General features: G+C 40.4%; 1 protein-coding gene across 1 annotated transcript; it reads left to right on the top strand.

Moving 5' to 3' along the window:
- Nucleotides 1–282: 282 nt before the first annotated feature.
- On the top strand, nt 283–18,099 carry rgr (regular). The gene is made up of 5 exons (XM_064687673.1): nt 283–1,468; nt 14,976–15,176; nt 15,298–15,642; nt 16,171–16,557; nt 16,624–18,099. The coding sequence occupies exons 1-5, from the start codon at nt 623–625 to the stop codon at nt 17,635–17,637; spliced, it is 2,793 nt and encodes a 930-aa protein (XP_064543743.1). The 5' UTR covers nt 283–622; the 3' UTR covers nt 17,638–18,099.
- The last annotated feature ends 532 nt before the right edge of the window (nt 18,100–18,631 follow it).

The raw sequence follows: 18,631 nt of genomic DNA, 5'->3' as shown, positions 1-18,631 counted from the left end.
TTTTCTCTTCATGTTGCGCATAAAGATTCATATACATTGGAGTGGAAAAACGGCAGCCAAATAAATGCGATTATAAGCTCATAGTTGCTCTTGCACAATGATTAAGAAATACTAGGGCTGTAGAAAATAAAAATAAAATTAAAATACTATTATAAGAAAAGTTGACGTCGCAGCGAGGCTGTTAATAAAAGATAGCTCTAATACATAAGATAAATTTAGCTGCCTTTCAACAGTACTAACAGAATTTCATTCAAAATCATTCGACCGAATGACGTCACACTTATATTTTACGTTCTCAGAGAGCGCCGCATAACGGAGCTGCGCACTGCGCAACCTCGTATGTGTAGCGGATCATGATTTCGACATTCTTATAAGCAGAGAACATTCGAACACAACAACAGTTTTCGTTTGCCGGCTGTTTGCAACGCATTCCAAATAAGAGGTCTCCGCGTAGCTTAGCTCTTTGCGCTCGTCGTTCGATTGTTATGTTGTCGTGGGCGCGCAACGGACCAATAATAATTAAATAATAATAAATAAGGAATATCGCGATTAGGAGAGAGTGAGTGAGCCGTTTAAGGAGTGTGTGCGTTCCGGGCAACGATTCAACAATAATTGATGTGCGATGGCGCTCGAAATAACAAACTCAATATTATCGCTGCAGCCAGCACTTGAGGCTGAAACGCTGGCGCCGCAGTCATTCCACTGGCAGCTCGAGGATTACGCATACTTTCACAAGTGCGGAGAGATAACCAGCTCGCCGGACGTACAATGCTTTGGCTTCAATTGTGCCTTCTGCCCGGCGATTTGCCTGCAGCTATCGGTTTTCATCGATCACATACGCGGCCAGCACATGCAGGACATGCGCCGGCGCTACGAGGGCGCCGATGACAAAATCGAACAAACAACGCAAACGGACTTAAACCTAATGATAAGGGACTTGCAGCGGGACCAAATGGACACAACAGCAACAGCAACAGGAACAACTCCAGCACTGACAGCTGCAATGGCCACAACAAATACGCGCCCGGACAAACGCACAAAGAAACCGAACTGGAATGAGGCGCAGGGCCCGGGCCTCATGGACATGGGCTTGGACTTGGGCCTAGACCTGGCTAGCATGGTGCAGGCCCAGGCATTGCCAAAGACAAGCAACAACAATGCGACGCTAGTGCAGCTTGGCAACACGAACCCAACAACAACAACAACGACGTCGACTCCAGTCGACCTGGACTTCGTTTATGTTATGGAAAATCCATTGCCACCCTCGCCCCCACCGTCGGCTGACATTTCGAGTGACGGGAACAGTCCGTCGCGACTGCACTCGCTAGATCCGTTCGAAATGTTGCACGAGGCGGTCTCTTCTTCAGTCGAGCACACGGCCACGGCCACACCCACGCTGTTGTTCGAGGCGGTCTCCAGAGGCGGCGGCAATGTTGTCGCACCGCCCCGTTATGAGACGCGGCGCGTGGTAAGTTAATCGCCGATTCTTGGCCCTGCTTTGCACCCATTTAGCGCCATTTATTCGCCGTTGTCAACGTTGTTTTTCCTTTTTTCTATGCGAAAAGGGGTTTCCGCTGTTTTGGCCTTTTTTTTTTTAATAGGCCCGACAGCGGCCGCACGACCTTCAAAATAACGGCGCATTAGCGGCAATGGCAGCAGCAGCAGCCGCAAAATACTAAAAACTGTGTCGCATTTCTTGGATACCCTGTATCCATGCGGCAAATGGGGTATGCTCGGCTTGTACTCAGCTGATGAGCTGTTCCACTCTTGATTTTATATAAAAAAGTTAATCATCTGAAAAGCTCTTAAAGTGAACTCCACACCCCTCCCCCCCCCTCCCCCAAACAGCAGACAAAATAACTATATATTAATAGCTTACTTTATATTTAAGTATACAAAAATGGCAACTTTTAGTTCTAAGTTATTTGGCATTAAAGTATATAGGGTATATCATAGTCGAGATTGGGCCTTGTTGAGTTCATTGCGTATTTTTTATGTCCCCGTTTACCCGTTTATCCCGATATTCAACTTGAGGGTTGCTATGGCCAGGTGGAGACAGGGGGAGGGGGGGACGAGGCCGGCAGACAGTTCATCAGCTTCACGAGAGTATCGCTATTTTTACTTGCAGGCTGCGCGGCGCAGTTTTTTTTTTTTTGGATTTTCACTTGTTTTGGCTTCGACAAATTTTTTGTGGAAATGGAATATATATTTTTGACGCCAAGAGCAACAAAAACAAAACTTTTTTTTTTTCAAAGCGAACACATAATAATTTATGTGCTAACAAAATAAATACAACAGAAGCGTGGAAAAAGCCTTCGATTTGGAAGTTTGTTTTTTATGCTTGAGTATAAAAATGAACTGTTTTTCTATATATCTATATATATATATAGATCTTGTTATTGTTTTTCACTGATTTTGTCACAAGTAATTCAACTAAATTGCAATTAAATGTAGCTGAGAAAATTTAGCTTTAGATCCAATTACAAAAATGTTTCCAGCTAAATCTGAACTGATTTTCGAAATGCAATTAAATCGCAATATATTTATATATATGGCCTATTAATCTTAGGTAAAAGTTCGCTTATTAATTAAATTATAATTTTTGCTTCTAATTATATTGCAAATCGACCTGATATATTTATAAGAACATATGTTGGATTAAATAATTGCCGCATGGAAAAATCAGAAAACATTTAGATAGATATATATATATATATATATTATTGATCAATATGACAAGCTGATTCGCTTTAGCCAGGGTAATATTCACACTTTTTTGAATATTCACACTTTTTAAGCCCTTAAAATAACAAAAAGATCAGTCTATTAATATCGAAGTTAATGGTGAATTTCCTATATTGAGTGCAGGGTATCTTGCAGGAGCACTCCCGTTTTGAAGTGCATAATAACTCGCGCCTCGCATATTAGGCCCGCGCACCTCTTCAACTCGCAGCGATCGGGTATATTCGTTCCAGTTCTTAAAGTGTTTCATTATGTCATAATTGAATGAGTTTATTATAGCAAATGCGACCCGAATTTTGGACATGTGCCTGGCAAGTACATATGCATAAATAGTGTTTACCCGGACGAAGATATACAAATATATAGATATATATATATATATATGTATGTTATATGTACACATGTCATGCAAAAGTTTACGATTGCGGCAGTATAAATATTTAATTTTATGCGCGTTAAATTTTGGTGCCAAAAGTGAATTTTCGATGTGAACTGGAAAACTGCAGTCAAGTGGCGTCAGCTTGTGAAATTCGCAAATAATTTGCTTTATTTAAAGAAAGTGAATTATTTTCACATGTTTTCACTTGTATGTTTAATAGTGTTCTATATATATTTCATTGTCCGAATTAAATGGAAAAATCAATGCATATGCGGGCACGTAGGCATAATAAGTTTCCATTATAAGGGATTGCCGTCATATCCATACCTATGCCCATGGAACTGTTGCTATTTTTATGCATTCCCAGCCTAGGCTGCATTATCGCTTAGCTCCCCTCGACCCGCTCCCCTGCACCCCCGCCCGAATCGTATGTCGATATCAGAGAATTGAATCGAACGGAATAACAGAACGGAACAGAAATACAATTGTTGATACTGTCCCCCAGACAGGCTACACACAAAATGTGTCTATACAATTACGAGTAATAGTACTTTTCATCGGTGCTCTTTTATTTTATTTTATTTATTTTTTTATCAATACGTTTAAGTCTGGGGGTACATTGACGTTGCTATTATCTATAAACCGAGAAAGTAAACAAGCAGGCAAATTATCTATGCTTCGATTAGGCGACATTATATACACTATGCACAGTGGGACTAGTTCGCTGATAACTGGCATCAATTTAATTAAGTGTATTATTTATTATTACTATTATAATTATCATTAATATTATTACAAGTGTTGGATATCGCTGCCAGCTTTCAGCTTAGCCTTCGGCTAAGACAATACTATATATATATTTATCCTCGTTATTCAGTAATTTACTATATAGTTACGATGCAATAAGTCATAAATATGTATATGGCTCATTATCTTACACACTTTCAATTATATTCTGTTAAGTCGTTTCGTTTTATATGCTTCGTTATCTATAGCTAATCTTCAAGTACCTTCATAGCTAATTTCACAACAAGCACCTGATTGTTTCTTGAAATACTTGAGAGAGTATTACTTTCTGATCGCATCGTTATTCCACTTTTCGATCTATAATAATTGAACAAACATCTCGAATAATGACGTGATTTGATCCACTTGAGATCAAAATGAAAGATCATATTTCATGGAGCATACGACTCCATTCCATCCCATTTCCTCGCCAGCACTTTTTCCCGCTCTTCAGGCGATATCTGGCCACGTCGTGGGCAATAAAACAATTTCGATTTTTGTCGATGTTTGTCAGTTATTGAAACAGCTCAAAGATAAGGCCCATGGGCCTAAGGAGGTTTTAATGTACATTTAAACACCGGTAAATTGGTATTTTTAGAGCACTTGTCATAAAATCCTATCGCAACGTTTCGATTGGAACGCATAAATCATTGGTCGACTGAAGCATTGAAGTGTGGAAATCGTAATATAATGGCCCATATATGAGAGACGCTATAAATTGGAGCGAAAGCACTTAAATTCCCAGCATAATATTCGATATCCTTTTATTTAACATTTAAGAATGATTCGATTGAATGAAATAGTGAAATCCATTTCTCTCTTTCCAAAATCTGTGAAACTTGTCTCCTCTAAAAACTGTGAAAGATCTCTGAAAGTGAGTTTGAATCCGATCGAACGGTAAACAAGCAAATACTTTACGATCGTTTCCCAGCGCTTTCTTAGCATAGAAATTCATCTTTTACTGGTTCAATCGATTTCAAAATTTACCTTATGATAGGCCTAGTAAAATATTACCTTAAACTTTTTTGCAGGGTGTTTGTCAGTCGAGTAATCTTAAATATACAAATATTTACTTGTTTTTCATGGTCTCTGTCCGTATTCGAATCCATCGATTTATGTGCACGCTAATGGCTATTGTACAAAAATGGAATAAAAGCTAAACAAATAACTCAGTTTTTATCAGCTGCACTTATTAAATAATTAGCATGTTTAATTAAACATTTATTTAGCAAGCCTTCACTTGTTTTCCTTCCACTTTATTGATAGAGAACTGATTCCACCCACACCTGTCTCGGGGCCCTGATCGATCAGCTGATTTATCGGCTCGGCTTTATAGTCAGTCTAATTAAATTACTGCCGCCTTGTGACTGACTGACTGACGAAATTATTTGCTTAAAGTTTTCTCCGTCTGCGGCAAAAAGAAGTTAATACGCCGCATTAGGGTAGCAGCCGCTGGCAGAAATTGATTGCATCGAATACTTAGCTAGAATATTATCTCTGATTTTGACTCGAGTAGTGCAAGTTCCGTGCTATCTCGGCCCAGGTAGCCTCTGGATCGACGCACGTAATTGACAAAGTGTTTTGTGTACACGTGTCTCAAGACCTTAACTCAAAAATGTTCGCCCAACTCTATGAGTCTTCTATTGATACCCTGTACGAATGGCGCGAATGGGGTATGACACTTTAACCTTAATCGTATTCAAATATATGAATAATTAATGTACAATGTAAAGAGGGTATAATGTATTTGTGCAAATGTATGTAACAGGCAGAAGGAAGTATGTATGAACGCAAGGATCTCAGAACCTTGAAATTTTAGGTGTAGGTCCTCCTGGTCCCCGCGCAGATCGAGTTTGTTTCCGATATTCGATAACTTGTCCCGTTTCCAAGTAATCGATAAAAATCTATATCGAAATCCTGTTTTTTGAGCAACTTCGGCAAATAATATGAGCTAGAGTCACCAAACTTGACATGTAGCTTCTAGAATAGTATATATCTATACCTATCGCCTGTCGGAAGAAGAGGGTTCAGGGTATCCCCTAGTCGGGTGCTCCCGACTAGAACCTCTTGTTAATTTTATAATTCTGCACTTGCGTGTTGGAAAAGTTCGTTCAGGGTATTCATTAGTCCGACTATTGACCCTTTTTAGTTTTCTTTGGCTCTTGCATGTTTTGCGGCCCTTTGTGCTGTTTGTTTGCGATTATCATATGAATATATTTAAATTTCTATGGCACGTTTCCCTATTTTGTTTATGTAGCATACAAATGAGCGCCCGACTGCTGCGTGCCACAAGATGGGGCAACATGAATTGAACTAATTTTTCATTCTGAAAGTGTATCTGCATTTAAATAATAAAATTGTAATTTCCCGGTTCGAATGCCAGGCAAATCATTTAGTTATAATAATAATCATAATTATTATAAATATAACAATCACTTTTGCTTTAAACCCAAGTACTTTGCCTATCAAATTTCGTTGCTATTTGACTAGGAAATCTTTATAATACCGGCAAAAGCCATGCATTTAATCAATCAAACTGAAGCAAACATTTAGCTTTTAAATTAAATAATCATTGATTTAAAACTATTTAATGCATTGACCCCATTTTGGAGAACGTATTCAGGCCAATGTTTTATAATGGTCTTAAACGTGCATTAATGGCATTACCGTGAATCTTTTATTTGCACTCGGCCAAAACACATGCAGACATTAAAGGGAAGGCCAACCCACGCACTCGCCCCTCGTTTCACGGATTCCGCTTAGCGAGCGCCTTCTAATTGCCACGCCCACTTGGGCACTGATGTCTCTCGGGCGGCGCTTTTCCATCTGATAATTAACAATTGGCCATGCAGCAGCGAAATGCCTTTTGATTAATTTGTGGGCTGGCAGCAGCTGGCCCATAAACTGGACATCGAGTCGTCATCATCAAAGGAATTGATGGCGTTACCCGCATATTTTGTGTCATCGTCAGCTGTTGGCAAATGCAATAAACAATCATTTTTAATTGAGCAGCGACATGAAAACATCAACCGAGCTCCATCATAGCGGCTACTGTTAAAAAAAAAAAAAACAATAAACTGCGCGCCCGAGGTCGAAACGATGACGCAGCTGCTCTGGAGTCCATTTGGACACCATGCATGATATTGATATGGCCGGCCGGCCGCATGGCGCGATCCGGATGACTCTTATCAGCAGACATTTCTACTCAAAAGTGTTATATAACTAAATGACTTTGGCTTTGGCTGAGTCGCAGAATTCAATTTCTACTAACGATTTCTCAAGTGGTGCATTTTATCAACAAACTTTCCTCCAGAGCCACATTATGTTCTCTCTATCTGCATAATCCACTAAATGGATCATTTTGATGTTCTTGATTATTTCGTATTATCTTACACTAGCGGGCATTATCCGGTTTTGCGCGGATCAAGTTTTTCTTTTGTAAAATCAATCTTAAGACATTCCACCCATCTATCTATAAATGAAAACTTTCGTTATGCGATTTCCTTTTATTTTGTTTATTTATTATTTTTGTATTATTTTGACAAGCGTATTGAGATAATATTTTGTATTAATATTCGCCGGGTCTTAACGGATTTTTTGAAAAGTGTAAAACAGATAATAATAAAATATTCTTTTGCAAATGAGTTGGCGATAAGATGATAAATAAATGAGTTTCATGCAAGCCTTTTCCACCAATTTTCCACAGTTGAGGGTGGAATTGTCCAAAGTCCCGTCTTAGCTTGCACTCACGTAAGTTAATTACAGTTAATGATGGAAAGTTAAGCTGTGCGTTTTATCAACAATCAAGCACTTGGACAATCAATCAGTCAGTCAGGCCAAACAGTTGTAGATTATTAACAAACTCAGTATTTAGCAGAGGTATACAAATCTAAAAATGCAATGCTTGTTTATAGCTCCATATAATTGGTGCGTTTCTTAAAATTTAAGCGAATGTGTGGAATATTTTCCAATCGTAACTTTCTGTGGCTTCTGCTCCCCCTACCTCCCTCCCTGCCCAACAATTGCCAGCCCTATTCTGCTCGCCAGACAGTTCTAACAAGTTTCGACCCCTTTTCATTAGAGAGCATATAAATAAACATAAAACAGAAAACCTAACTCGATAAATGGGTCTGCGATCGGGTTTCAATTCGCTCGAGTCTCTCAACAGACGGCTGTTGTTGTTGTTGTTGTGAGTGCTTTTTATTGAATTTTTATGCAATTTTGTTAACTGGATCAATTATTTGAATTGCGTGTTCAGTAAACAGACGCCGCCATGACGCAGACGGCCCATCAATAGTGGGCAGCGGTCAAGCCCCCAGTCCCAACTAGGCAACGCCATGCCACATACCACACCCAATTTAAAAAAAAAACCGAGAATGAAGGGCTTTCTTTCGCCTGCCGAAGATTTAATACCCTTGCAGACCCAACCTTTGCAGTTAATGCCGAGTATGACTGAAAAACAAAAAAGTTTTCCATACAAGAAATTAATTTTCGACCGATCGTTTCTATGGCAGCTATATGATATAGTAGTCCGATGTAAATAAGATTTTGCAAAATTGTTGGGAACATGTTGAAACTTATAAATGGCGAGTTTGGTCAAGATATCTTGAAAATCAAAAAAGTTTTCCATTTAACAACTTAATTTTGGACCGATCGTTCCTATGGCAGCTATATGATATAGTAGTCCGATGTAAATAAGATTTTGCATAATTGTTGGAAACATGTTGAAACTTATAAATGGCGAGTTTGGTCAAGATATCTTGAAAAACAAAAAAGTTTTCCATACAACAACTTCATTTTGGACTGATCGTTTCTATGGCAGCTATATGATATAGTAGTCCGATGTAAATAAGATTTTGCATAAATGTTGGGAACATGTTGAAACTTATAAATGGCGAGTTTGGTCAAGATATCTTGAAAATCAAAAAAGTTTTCCATTCAACAACTTAATTTTGGACCGATCGTTCCTATGGCAGCTATATGATAGATTGGTCCGATGTGGTTAGGACTTTGCATATTTATGGAGAGCATAGTAAAACTAATAAATGCCGAGTTTGGTCAAGATATCTTTATAAACAAAAAAGTTTTCATACAATAACCCACATTTCAACCGATTGTTCCTATGACAGCTATATGATATAGTGTTCCGATCCAAATGGTTCTAACATATGTATCTGCAAAGTTTCATGACGATAGCTTTAAAACTGAGAGACTAGTTCGCATATAAACAGACAGACGGACATGGCTGAATCGACTCGGCTGTTGATACTGATCAAGAATATATATACTTTATGGGGTCGGAGATGTCTCCTTCTATGCGTTACACGTTTCACGACAAAATTATAATACCCTCTGCAAGGGTATACAAAACAAAACCAAACCCAATCTGTAATGGCCCGTGGCCCGTGGCCCGTGGCCCTTACGGAGCACTGGGACCGTAGCTCGTCGCGAACGTCATCGCCTGAGTGTTGCCATTGTTTGGCACGCTCTACAAATTGCGCGCCTCTGCTGCAGAAATCAACTAAAACAGCTGCTAAACCATTCGCTGGAACTACCTTCGTGTACACACACACACACACACACACACATCTAGCGATGGTAAACGTGGCATGCAACAGACCCCACCCTTGGCACTCATATTTTCGCTTCCACCTGGCAGACAACGTGCAAAAGCGTTCTGTGGCTTTTAAGGGCGGCAAGAATGTATTCTGTATACCCGGAACCCATTAGGAATGGGTAAATAATGGGTATAATGCTTTTCTTCAAAGCTATGTAACAGGCAAAAAGAAGGCACTTCCCACTGCTTAAAGTAAATTAAATGTGCTTATCATAACTGTACTAATAAGGGCTAAAGAGTTAACAATTATCGATAACTTGTCCCGTTACCATGAAATCGATGAAAATCGATACTGTTTTGTTTTTCAGCATATCTCGGAGCTAATAAGAGATAGACACACCAAATTTAAGATGTTAGCTCTCGTAAAGTATATACACAACTCCAGAATATTTCACTTTTTAGATACCGCAACCAGTTCTCCCCAAAATTAAAAAATCGAACTTATAGGGGTATTCCCTTTAAGGAGATTTTTGGTAAATACAATAAGTTCACGCACTTCTCATTGGGTGGGGCTAAGGGATGAAGATAATTGTGTTTTGTGTATGGATTAAAGGTAGTTAACTTGGGGCTGGGTTGAGGGTATCTCCTAGTGGTCCACTCTCAACTAAGGCAACCGTTCGTCTTCTGAGTTAATTGCTGCAAAGTTTCGCAACGTTTCATTTTGGGTGGTTTGAACTGGTTTTGCTGATGTTGTTTTTGGGGTGTGGTCGACTTTTTCATATTGGTTCGGTGGGGACTATTCACTTATTTTTGCTAGAGCCCTGATGATATTTGATTGAGGTTAAGTTCTGAAATGCTTCAGCTGTTCAATTAGCTTAGCTGCTATTGAAAAGGTCAGGGTTCTGGCTGTCAGCGAGTCAACTTGACGGGCTTAAAAGGGAAAGGTTTCTATAATTAATCAATCGAGCTTAGTTCGTCTAACCTTTTGCATTGATTGGCCTCAAATTAAGGGCACAGCTGCGGCTATATAATGAAAATGCTTTAATCAATGCTGCAATTCGAATGATTTATATTTAATTTTCTTTCGTGATGGGATTATTTATAGGACTCCCTTAAACTAAACACAATCCTTGTATTCAATCATACTATGTTCGAAACTAAATTGTATAAACGATTTATAAAGTGAGCTTGTTAGATATCTATAAGCTCTTTACTTCTGCAAAAAAAAAATGTATTTTATTGATTCTCTGAAAGGGACAACATTTATTGAAAATCGAACAATAATGTAAGAGCGCGTCAACAATTGTGGCACTTGTCGCCTTAATTCAAGACAATCAGGCGACAACTTCAATTTGCGATTATGGCCCAAGCAAATATCAAACAAAAGTCCATTACACGGCAGTGGCCGGCTAGAAGATACCCCCTAACCAGCTGCAAATTGCAAAGACTCGACTTTCTTTTTATACGCAAAAACAAAATGTGTTTGAATTATTGAATAACTTCGGTGCTTATAGTCCGATCGTATTTAAATTTAAAGGGCTTCAAGCTGACAACTAAATGTGTGTATATACTCAACCGAAACCCCTCTGAGGTGAGGTATCCAAAAATTATTATTATTTTTAAACTGTATATTTCATTCAAGAAACAACTTAAGACTTTGTTCTATATAGTTCTTATGATCTCCGAGTAATACTTGAAGACTTGTTTTTAAATCGATATTTATCGATGTGGAAATGGGGCTAGATATCTCTAGCATTCAGACCGATAGAAGGACAAGCAGATATACAGACACTGCTATATATTATTTTGAATGGGTTGGATGTGCCTTGTTCTGCCTGTTGCATACATTTGCACTCTACTTTTATACATTTCATTGCCCATTTTGATTGAGTACAGGGTAAACAAAAACAAAACAGCAACGAATACAACAGCTAATGGGCTCATGTTACTCAGGCATAACAAGTGAGATCCGGATAATTCTGCATGTATGTAAATAAAAACTTGTATGCCATACAGATTTGCAATTTCAAGATGCATCGACCTGGTCTTTTATAATTTATTGGAGTTGTGCAGCGCCGTAAGAAAGAGTACGCAGGAGTCTGTTGTCTGTCTATCAGAATACATATTTTTTCATATAGTTATTTTATTTTGTGAAACTCGATCTCAAATACTTTGAGCTAGGGAATTCAAGCTGCAAATTGAGTTCAAATTTCATTCAAAGGCAATGAAATTCTTTCTCGAACTATCAAGTGAAATCTCGATAACACATATATATGTATATGTACTTAAGTATGCGATCTATCTAAACACAACCTGAGATACAAAAAATATGTGTAATCCTATAAGAGCTAGAGACTTGAAATTTTAGCTGTAGGTCCTCCTAGTGCCCGCGCAGATCGAGATTGTTTCCGATATTCGATAACTTGCCCCGTTACCATGAAATCGATGAAAATCGAAATCCTGTTTTTTGAGCAATTTCGGTAAATAATATTAGATATAGTCACCAAACTAGACATGTAGCTTCTAGAATAGTATATATATATATATATATCAAGTATCTTTCATTTAATACCTATCCCTTGTTGGAAGAAAAGGGTTCAGGGTATCCCCTAGTCGGGAGCTCCCGACTAGAACCTCTTACTTGTTTAATTTCACATAAATATTTATACATCCTGATGACTATTCAATGAAAAACGCTTTTATGAATTTGATTATAGAAAATGATCTGGCTTTTGACTCTCTTTTTAATTATTTACCCAAGTTTTTTATTAATTATACGCATTCAAATCAAAGTGCACTTTTCCACCTCAATTATGAAATCTGTTCAAATCTGCAAACGTTTTCCGCGTATATGATATCTTCTCTCGAACTACCTTAGCTAGAGGAATTTAAGTTATTCTGTTATGCTTATTATAAACATTTTTTTTTTTTTTTTTTTTTTTAACATAATTATTATTTATTTTATTTAAAATCTGCCCCCTTTTTGGGCAATAATTAAATGTTTTCTTTGACCTATGGCAGTTATGTATTGCGTGTATCTATGTGTCTGTTTTGTGTGTTTAGTGTAGGGGAAGCAGTGGAATTTGTGGAGTTAGACTCTTTGGGGGAGGTCAAGTGGGTGTTTCCTTTTGAGCCGTCTTGTTGTTGAGTTGTTGTTTAAAAGGTTGGTGGCAAGATTATTTGGGTGGTTGCCTAGTCTGGCGATGTAGCGATCACTCAACTTGGCAATTACCTCTTTAACCCAAGGTATATTAAGCTGGCTGTGAATTGTGGTATTTTCATGGTAAATATGCGCGTTAGATAAAATTCGCAGAGCTTTATTTTGAAACCGCTGAATAATGTTCAGGTTGCTCTTGCTGGCGGTACCCCAAAGATGGATGCCGTAAGTCCATGTTGGCTTGATAATTGTTTCATAGATTATTAGCTTGACGCGAAGCTTCAATTTGGACTGTCTACCAATCAGCCAGTAATATTTTTTTAGCTTGTTATCAGCCTGCTTTCTTTTGCGCACAATGTGTTCACGCCATGTCAGCCGTCTGTCGAGTGTGATGCCAAGATAATTGGGCGTTGTGCTTACCGGAATCTGTAATCCATCTAGGAAAACTTGAGGGCAGTTCCCTTTGCGCAGCGTAAAGGTGGTATGGGTGGACTTTTCCTGGTTTACCGCGATGTTCCACCTTTTCAGCCAGCTGTTTAGGGAGTCCAATTGACGCTGCATAACGGAGGACGCGTACTGCGGTGTGTTGGCAGTTGTAAGAAAGGCAGTATCATCCGCGTACGTGGCAACTAAGAGGCTCTGATCCGGGGTGACAGGCATGTCGGCTGTGTACACCGTGTATAACAGAGGTCCCAGAACGCTGCCTTGTGGGACTCCGGCTCTGATGTTCTTTATAGATGAAATAGCATCACCGCACTTAGTGTAAAACTGTCTGCAGGAGATGTAGCATTTAAGAAAATTGAAGTATGATGCTGGTAAGATTGCCTTAAGTTTATGCAGCAGACCGGGGTGCCATACCCTATCAAAGGCTTGCTTCACGTCGAGCATGACCGCACAGCAGTACTTCTTTTCTTCGAACGCCTGCATTATTCGCTCTACTAACCTATGGCACTGTTCCGGTGTTCCGTGGAGTCGCCTGAAGCCGAACTGATGGTCTGGGATCGAACCAGCCTCATTCAATACTGGCAGCACTCTACGTAAAAAGACTCTTTCGAGCAATTTAGAGAGAGTAGCCAGTAAGCTTATGGGACGATAAGAGGAGAGATCGGTCTCAGGTTTACCAGGCTTTGGTATTAAAATTACCTCAGCTCGTTTCCACTGGGACGGGAAATGTCCAATCTCAAAGCAACGGTTAATAACGTTGGTCAGCAACTGGATACAATTTTTAGGAAGCATTTTAATCGCCTTAGCGTCGATGCCATCGTGTCCAGGCGTTTTTTTTGGATTGAGTAGAGCAATCTCATTCTCAATCTCGTCCAGGGATGCTGATGCGATCCGTGCGTCACCCACACTTGGTAGCTCCAAGAAACGGATAGTATCCGCTTTGTCCGCCAATGTGCAGCGATCAAACGGCATGAATGAGTCATGAAGGTGCTCTGCAAAGGCATCTGGTCTTTCTTGGTCTGATCGGCACCAGTCCCAATTATAAACATGAAATCTCCGATCCCATAAAGTACATATATTAATAGATATATACACATTGATAAGTATCATCAGCTAACTAGATAAAGTCAAGTCCGCCTGTCTGTTAAAAATCGGTTAAAAAATAAGTTTTTGTATGGAAAATGGTTTTGTTTTTCAAGATATATTGACCAAATTGAACAATTATGGGCTTTACCATTCTCCAAACTTATCTTCTAAACCGTATTAAATCTGTATTAAATAAAGATCCTATAAATATTTACAAGAGTATTAAGTTTTTGGTTTGATGGCAATTGGTTCCTTCTAAAACTCTTGTCTTACTTCCCATTGTTGTGCGTAACTGATAAAAGGTTCCCTTCAGCTGATCTAAATAGGAAGAAGAAGCGCCGCATTGTATGACACACGCGATATTCCCTTGAATTATTCATAAAATTCATTCAACAAACAAAATAAACCCATGTATATTTAATTGTGTGTTCAACTCGCAGGCACAACAATACTAGATATAAATACATACATATATATATATATTATAGATGTATGTGTACGTGTGTAGGTGTGTGTGTCCGTGTATGAGGGTAGGTTGTTATAGTTGTGAATAGCTTTGCTTATGTGCAATGTGCGATAAGCCATGTCGATGACGAGGGCGACTCCGGCGCAGAATTCCAAAGGCCAATAGCCGCTGATATTTGCACTTGTGGTCGGTACAGGGAGAGGGGCAGGGGAGGGGTGGGGGCATATAGACTTTCCCTTTTTGCACGTGCACGTGAAGCGCCGAGGCGATCATGTGGCTGCGTGTACTTTATTTGTGCGTGCGTATCCGTAAGATACACAATTTATTTACTTAATGCGAATGTTTCGTTCTCTTCCAGGCAATGCAGCGCAAGCTGCGCGACGCGGAAAAACAAACCGCAACAACCGCAGAGGAGGGGCAACAACTACAATTGGAGCAGCGCCAGCGTATGGAGGAGAACGCTGGAATGCTGGAGCTAACGCCGCCGGCCACGCCCCCAACACCAATGCCGCCCACCTCGCCGACGAGCAGCGTCGCGAGCAGCGTTGACTTGAAGCTGGTGAGCAAACACAATAACAAAATCAACAATGGCAACTTATGTAATCACAACTGGCGACCTCCTTTCCTTGCCTCCACTCTCCCCTCTCTATATGCACATATCTCTATCCATTTCCATGCAGCGCACGCGTCGCGAGCTTGAACGCAATCGGGAATTCGTGTGCTCCCTGCTGGTGGCCTACGAGCGGAACGAGAAACTCTGGAATCCCAAGCACCCGGACTACAAGTACAATGCCAAGCGCAGCGTCTATGGTGAGCTGGCCGCGCCGCTTCAGGCCGTCTTCCAGATGCCGCTGACCGGCGCCGAAATCTTTGCGGTGCTCAAGGAGCTGCGTGGACGCTATCGTCGCGAGCTCAGCAAGCTCAACTCCTTGGGCGAGAAATACAAGTCGCGTCTGTGGTACTTTGAGAAGATGCATTTCTTACGCGGCGTCATCGAGCACAAGCGGGCCGAACGGGAGGCAAAGGTGAGCCCTCTTTAATCCTCTCAGCAAAGGCAGAAGGCATGCTATTCAGGGGGTAGAGTTTACTGGGAGGCTTATTGTGGTGCCTGGGATAAAGGGAGTAGCAAGTTGGCCAGGCTGCCTAATACTTCGGAGAACAGTCGGGTTTACTCTTCCATTGCAGCAGCTTACACAGAAGTCCGGGTAAAAGGCCTGCAACCTTTGTACTATATGGAGGATGTTGTCATTATCCTTTTCTTGTTCAACTGTAAGAGCTTGGACGTCCGTTTGGGTTCCTAATGTGGACAGAGTGCCTGCGGGATTTGACATTTGGGCTCTGAGCCAACTGTCCCCGTGAGTTCCCTCTGGTTTTAGTTGTTAGAATTTCCCTTCAAGAGTCTGTAGGGAACCGCAAGAGCTGACGTCGGTTGTTCTGCCCCATTGAGGTTCGACTTGCGATAATAATAATACCAGAATGTTTACGTATGCTAAGCTACATATCGTGGAAGAGAGTTTCATAATGAGTGCATTCTTTATTCCCCCCCTCCACAGAGCGAGTCGACGGAGAGTGAGAAATCAAGTGAAACGGACAGTGAATCGACCACAAAGTCGGCGCAGTATCGTGAGGTGCTCAGTTGCATAATAGATGCGTTTAGGCGCCAGGAGAGTCTGTGGAATCCGCAGCACTTTGACTACAACAACTGCTGCAAGAAGGAACTGTACCGGGAGATCTCAGCGGAGCTGCTGGAGGAGCTCAACTATGAGATGACCGGCGAGGAGTGCTACAAGGAGTTGCAGAAACTGCGCACTCGCTATCGCAAGGAACTCCGGATGGTGATCAAGCACAAGGGTCTCTATCTGCCAAAGCTTTGGTGCTACGATGAGCTGGAGTTCCTGCAAAAGATACTCCAGGATCAGATCTTTAATAAGATAAGCAAGGTAGAAAGAAACTTTAAACAATATGAGCATACCTTTATTAACCTTAATCGATCCATTTCCATCCAGAAAAAGGGCGTGGTGGAAACGAATCACCGGACCAAGTTTATTGACGCCAGCAGCATAAGTTTTGTCACGCAGGACGACCAGCTGCAGTTCGTGGAAATCTATCGCAACTATCCGGCATTGTGGGACGTGGATCATCCGGACTTTCGCTCAAATGCCTATCGCAGTCAGGCTTTGGCCCAAATGCTGGACGAGCTCAACACCACTTTTCAGTGCACATACACTTCGGCGGAGCTGGAGAAGACGCTGTTCGAGCTGCGGAAGGATTTCTCAGTGCAGAAACGGAAAATCCTTACCAATGTCGCGGGTTCCAGCAGTGTACCGCTGCTGCATGCAAAACTTGGTCAGTTTCTCGAACCGAATCTGGGCCCCTTTCGCTGTGATGTCTGCGGAGAGTTGGTCAAGACCTGCGACCAGTACAAGGTACATCGCGCCGGCCATGACGGGACACAGCCCTTTATTTGCACGCTCTGCGGCAAGGGCTTCCAAATGCCGTGCAATCTGACCGTACACATACGCCGCCACAGACACGACTTCCCGTACGCGTGCGAGCAGTGCGATAAGCGCTTTGCCACCTCCACCGAGGTGGCCATACATATGCGCACCCATACCGGCGAGCGACCCTACATATGTGATCTGTGCGGCAAGTCCTTCAAGACGTGGTCGTTCTTCGACATTCATCGGCGCACGCACCTCAATCAGTCGTCCTTCCATTGCCCCATCTGCGACAAGGGCTTCTATGAGAAGAACCGCTTCACCGACCACATGAACGCCCATCTGAACATACGCAAGCATCTGTGCACCGTCTGCGGAAAGACCTTTACCACATACGGCAACCTCAAGAAGCACACCGAACTGCATCTGGCCGTGAAGAAGTACAAGTGTACAGCCTGTGGCAAGCGTTTCGCCCAGTTCGCCAGCCTGCGCTGGCACAAAAAGCGTGAGCACACCTCAGAGCAGCAGCAGCTGCAGCTGGAAGAGGTCGAGCTGGAGGTGGAAGCCGATGAGCAGCTATAGATTGATAGATCCGATGCCTTCGTATTTACAAAGCTATTTAAGAAGTTAGTTTAAAACCGATGTACTTAGAGATACTCACTGTAACGCCTGTACTTATCATATCTGCTCCACCTAGAATCAGTCAATAGTTTCTTAACAATTATAATCAATTTCCAATTGGCATATATGTGAATTTCTTGTATGTCTTTTGATCTCAACATAGTTTGAAGTATAGATAATAATCAGCTATGAAGTCAATTATAATATACTATTGTATTATTTATTTATTTTTATTTTCCTTATTTCCCATAATGCGATTATGCATTGGAATATGATACCTGAGCTGTATTTAATGTGTTCATACCGTTGTTTACATACATTTTAAGTCCAAATTGTAGCATCCCAGCTTCCATGCTGAGACTAACGAATATTGTGAAATTCCACCTACCTCGCATTGTCTTAAATAAATAAGAGTATACGAGATTCTTTACTCTGCCATTTATATACATATATCTTTATAACTGTTTGGCCTAACTCTCTGATTGGGGATCAAAGCACAGTTCAAATTGCACTGAAGTTACCTTATGTGATGTATTTATTATGCATCTTTCTGATCTTTAAGCAAATTTCAGTATAAATGGGAGTTCAAGGTAAAATAAGTAAATTCTTAGCTTTACAACGGACGGCTAAAAATGTTAATAAGATAAACAAGGAAAAGGAACTAAAAAATGTACTCAATAATAATAAGTTAAAATAAGGTGATTAATTTAAACGTCTGTATATTTATTTTAACAGCTCTTTTAAATGGCTATATATATATATTAAATCTGGCAATAAAATAACGACAGGTTATTTGTTTATTTTTCATTATCATTTAAAAGAGTAAAGATAATAAAAGTCAAATGTAATTATCGTTGATACGAGTAATGATAATACAAATGACATTTCATTATCAATGAAAAAGAAATGCAAGCCTAAATCGTTTTTCATTATGCTTAAAAAAAAAGTAATTGTA

This window comes from Drosophila montana, unplaced genomic scaffold, assembly GCF_035044405.1.
Source record: "Drosophila montana isolate Dmon_TW-CO22-7 unplaced genomic scaffold, ASM3504440v1 contig_3200_1, whole genome shotgun sequence".
NCBI classification, from domain to species: domain Eukaryota; kingdom Metazoa; phylum Arthropoda; class Insecta; order Diptera; family Drosophilidae; genus Drosophila; species Drosophila montana.
Note: the sequence above shows the minus strand (reverse complement) of the source record. Positions and strands in the feature narration are given on the sequence as shown.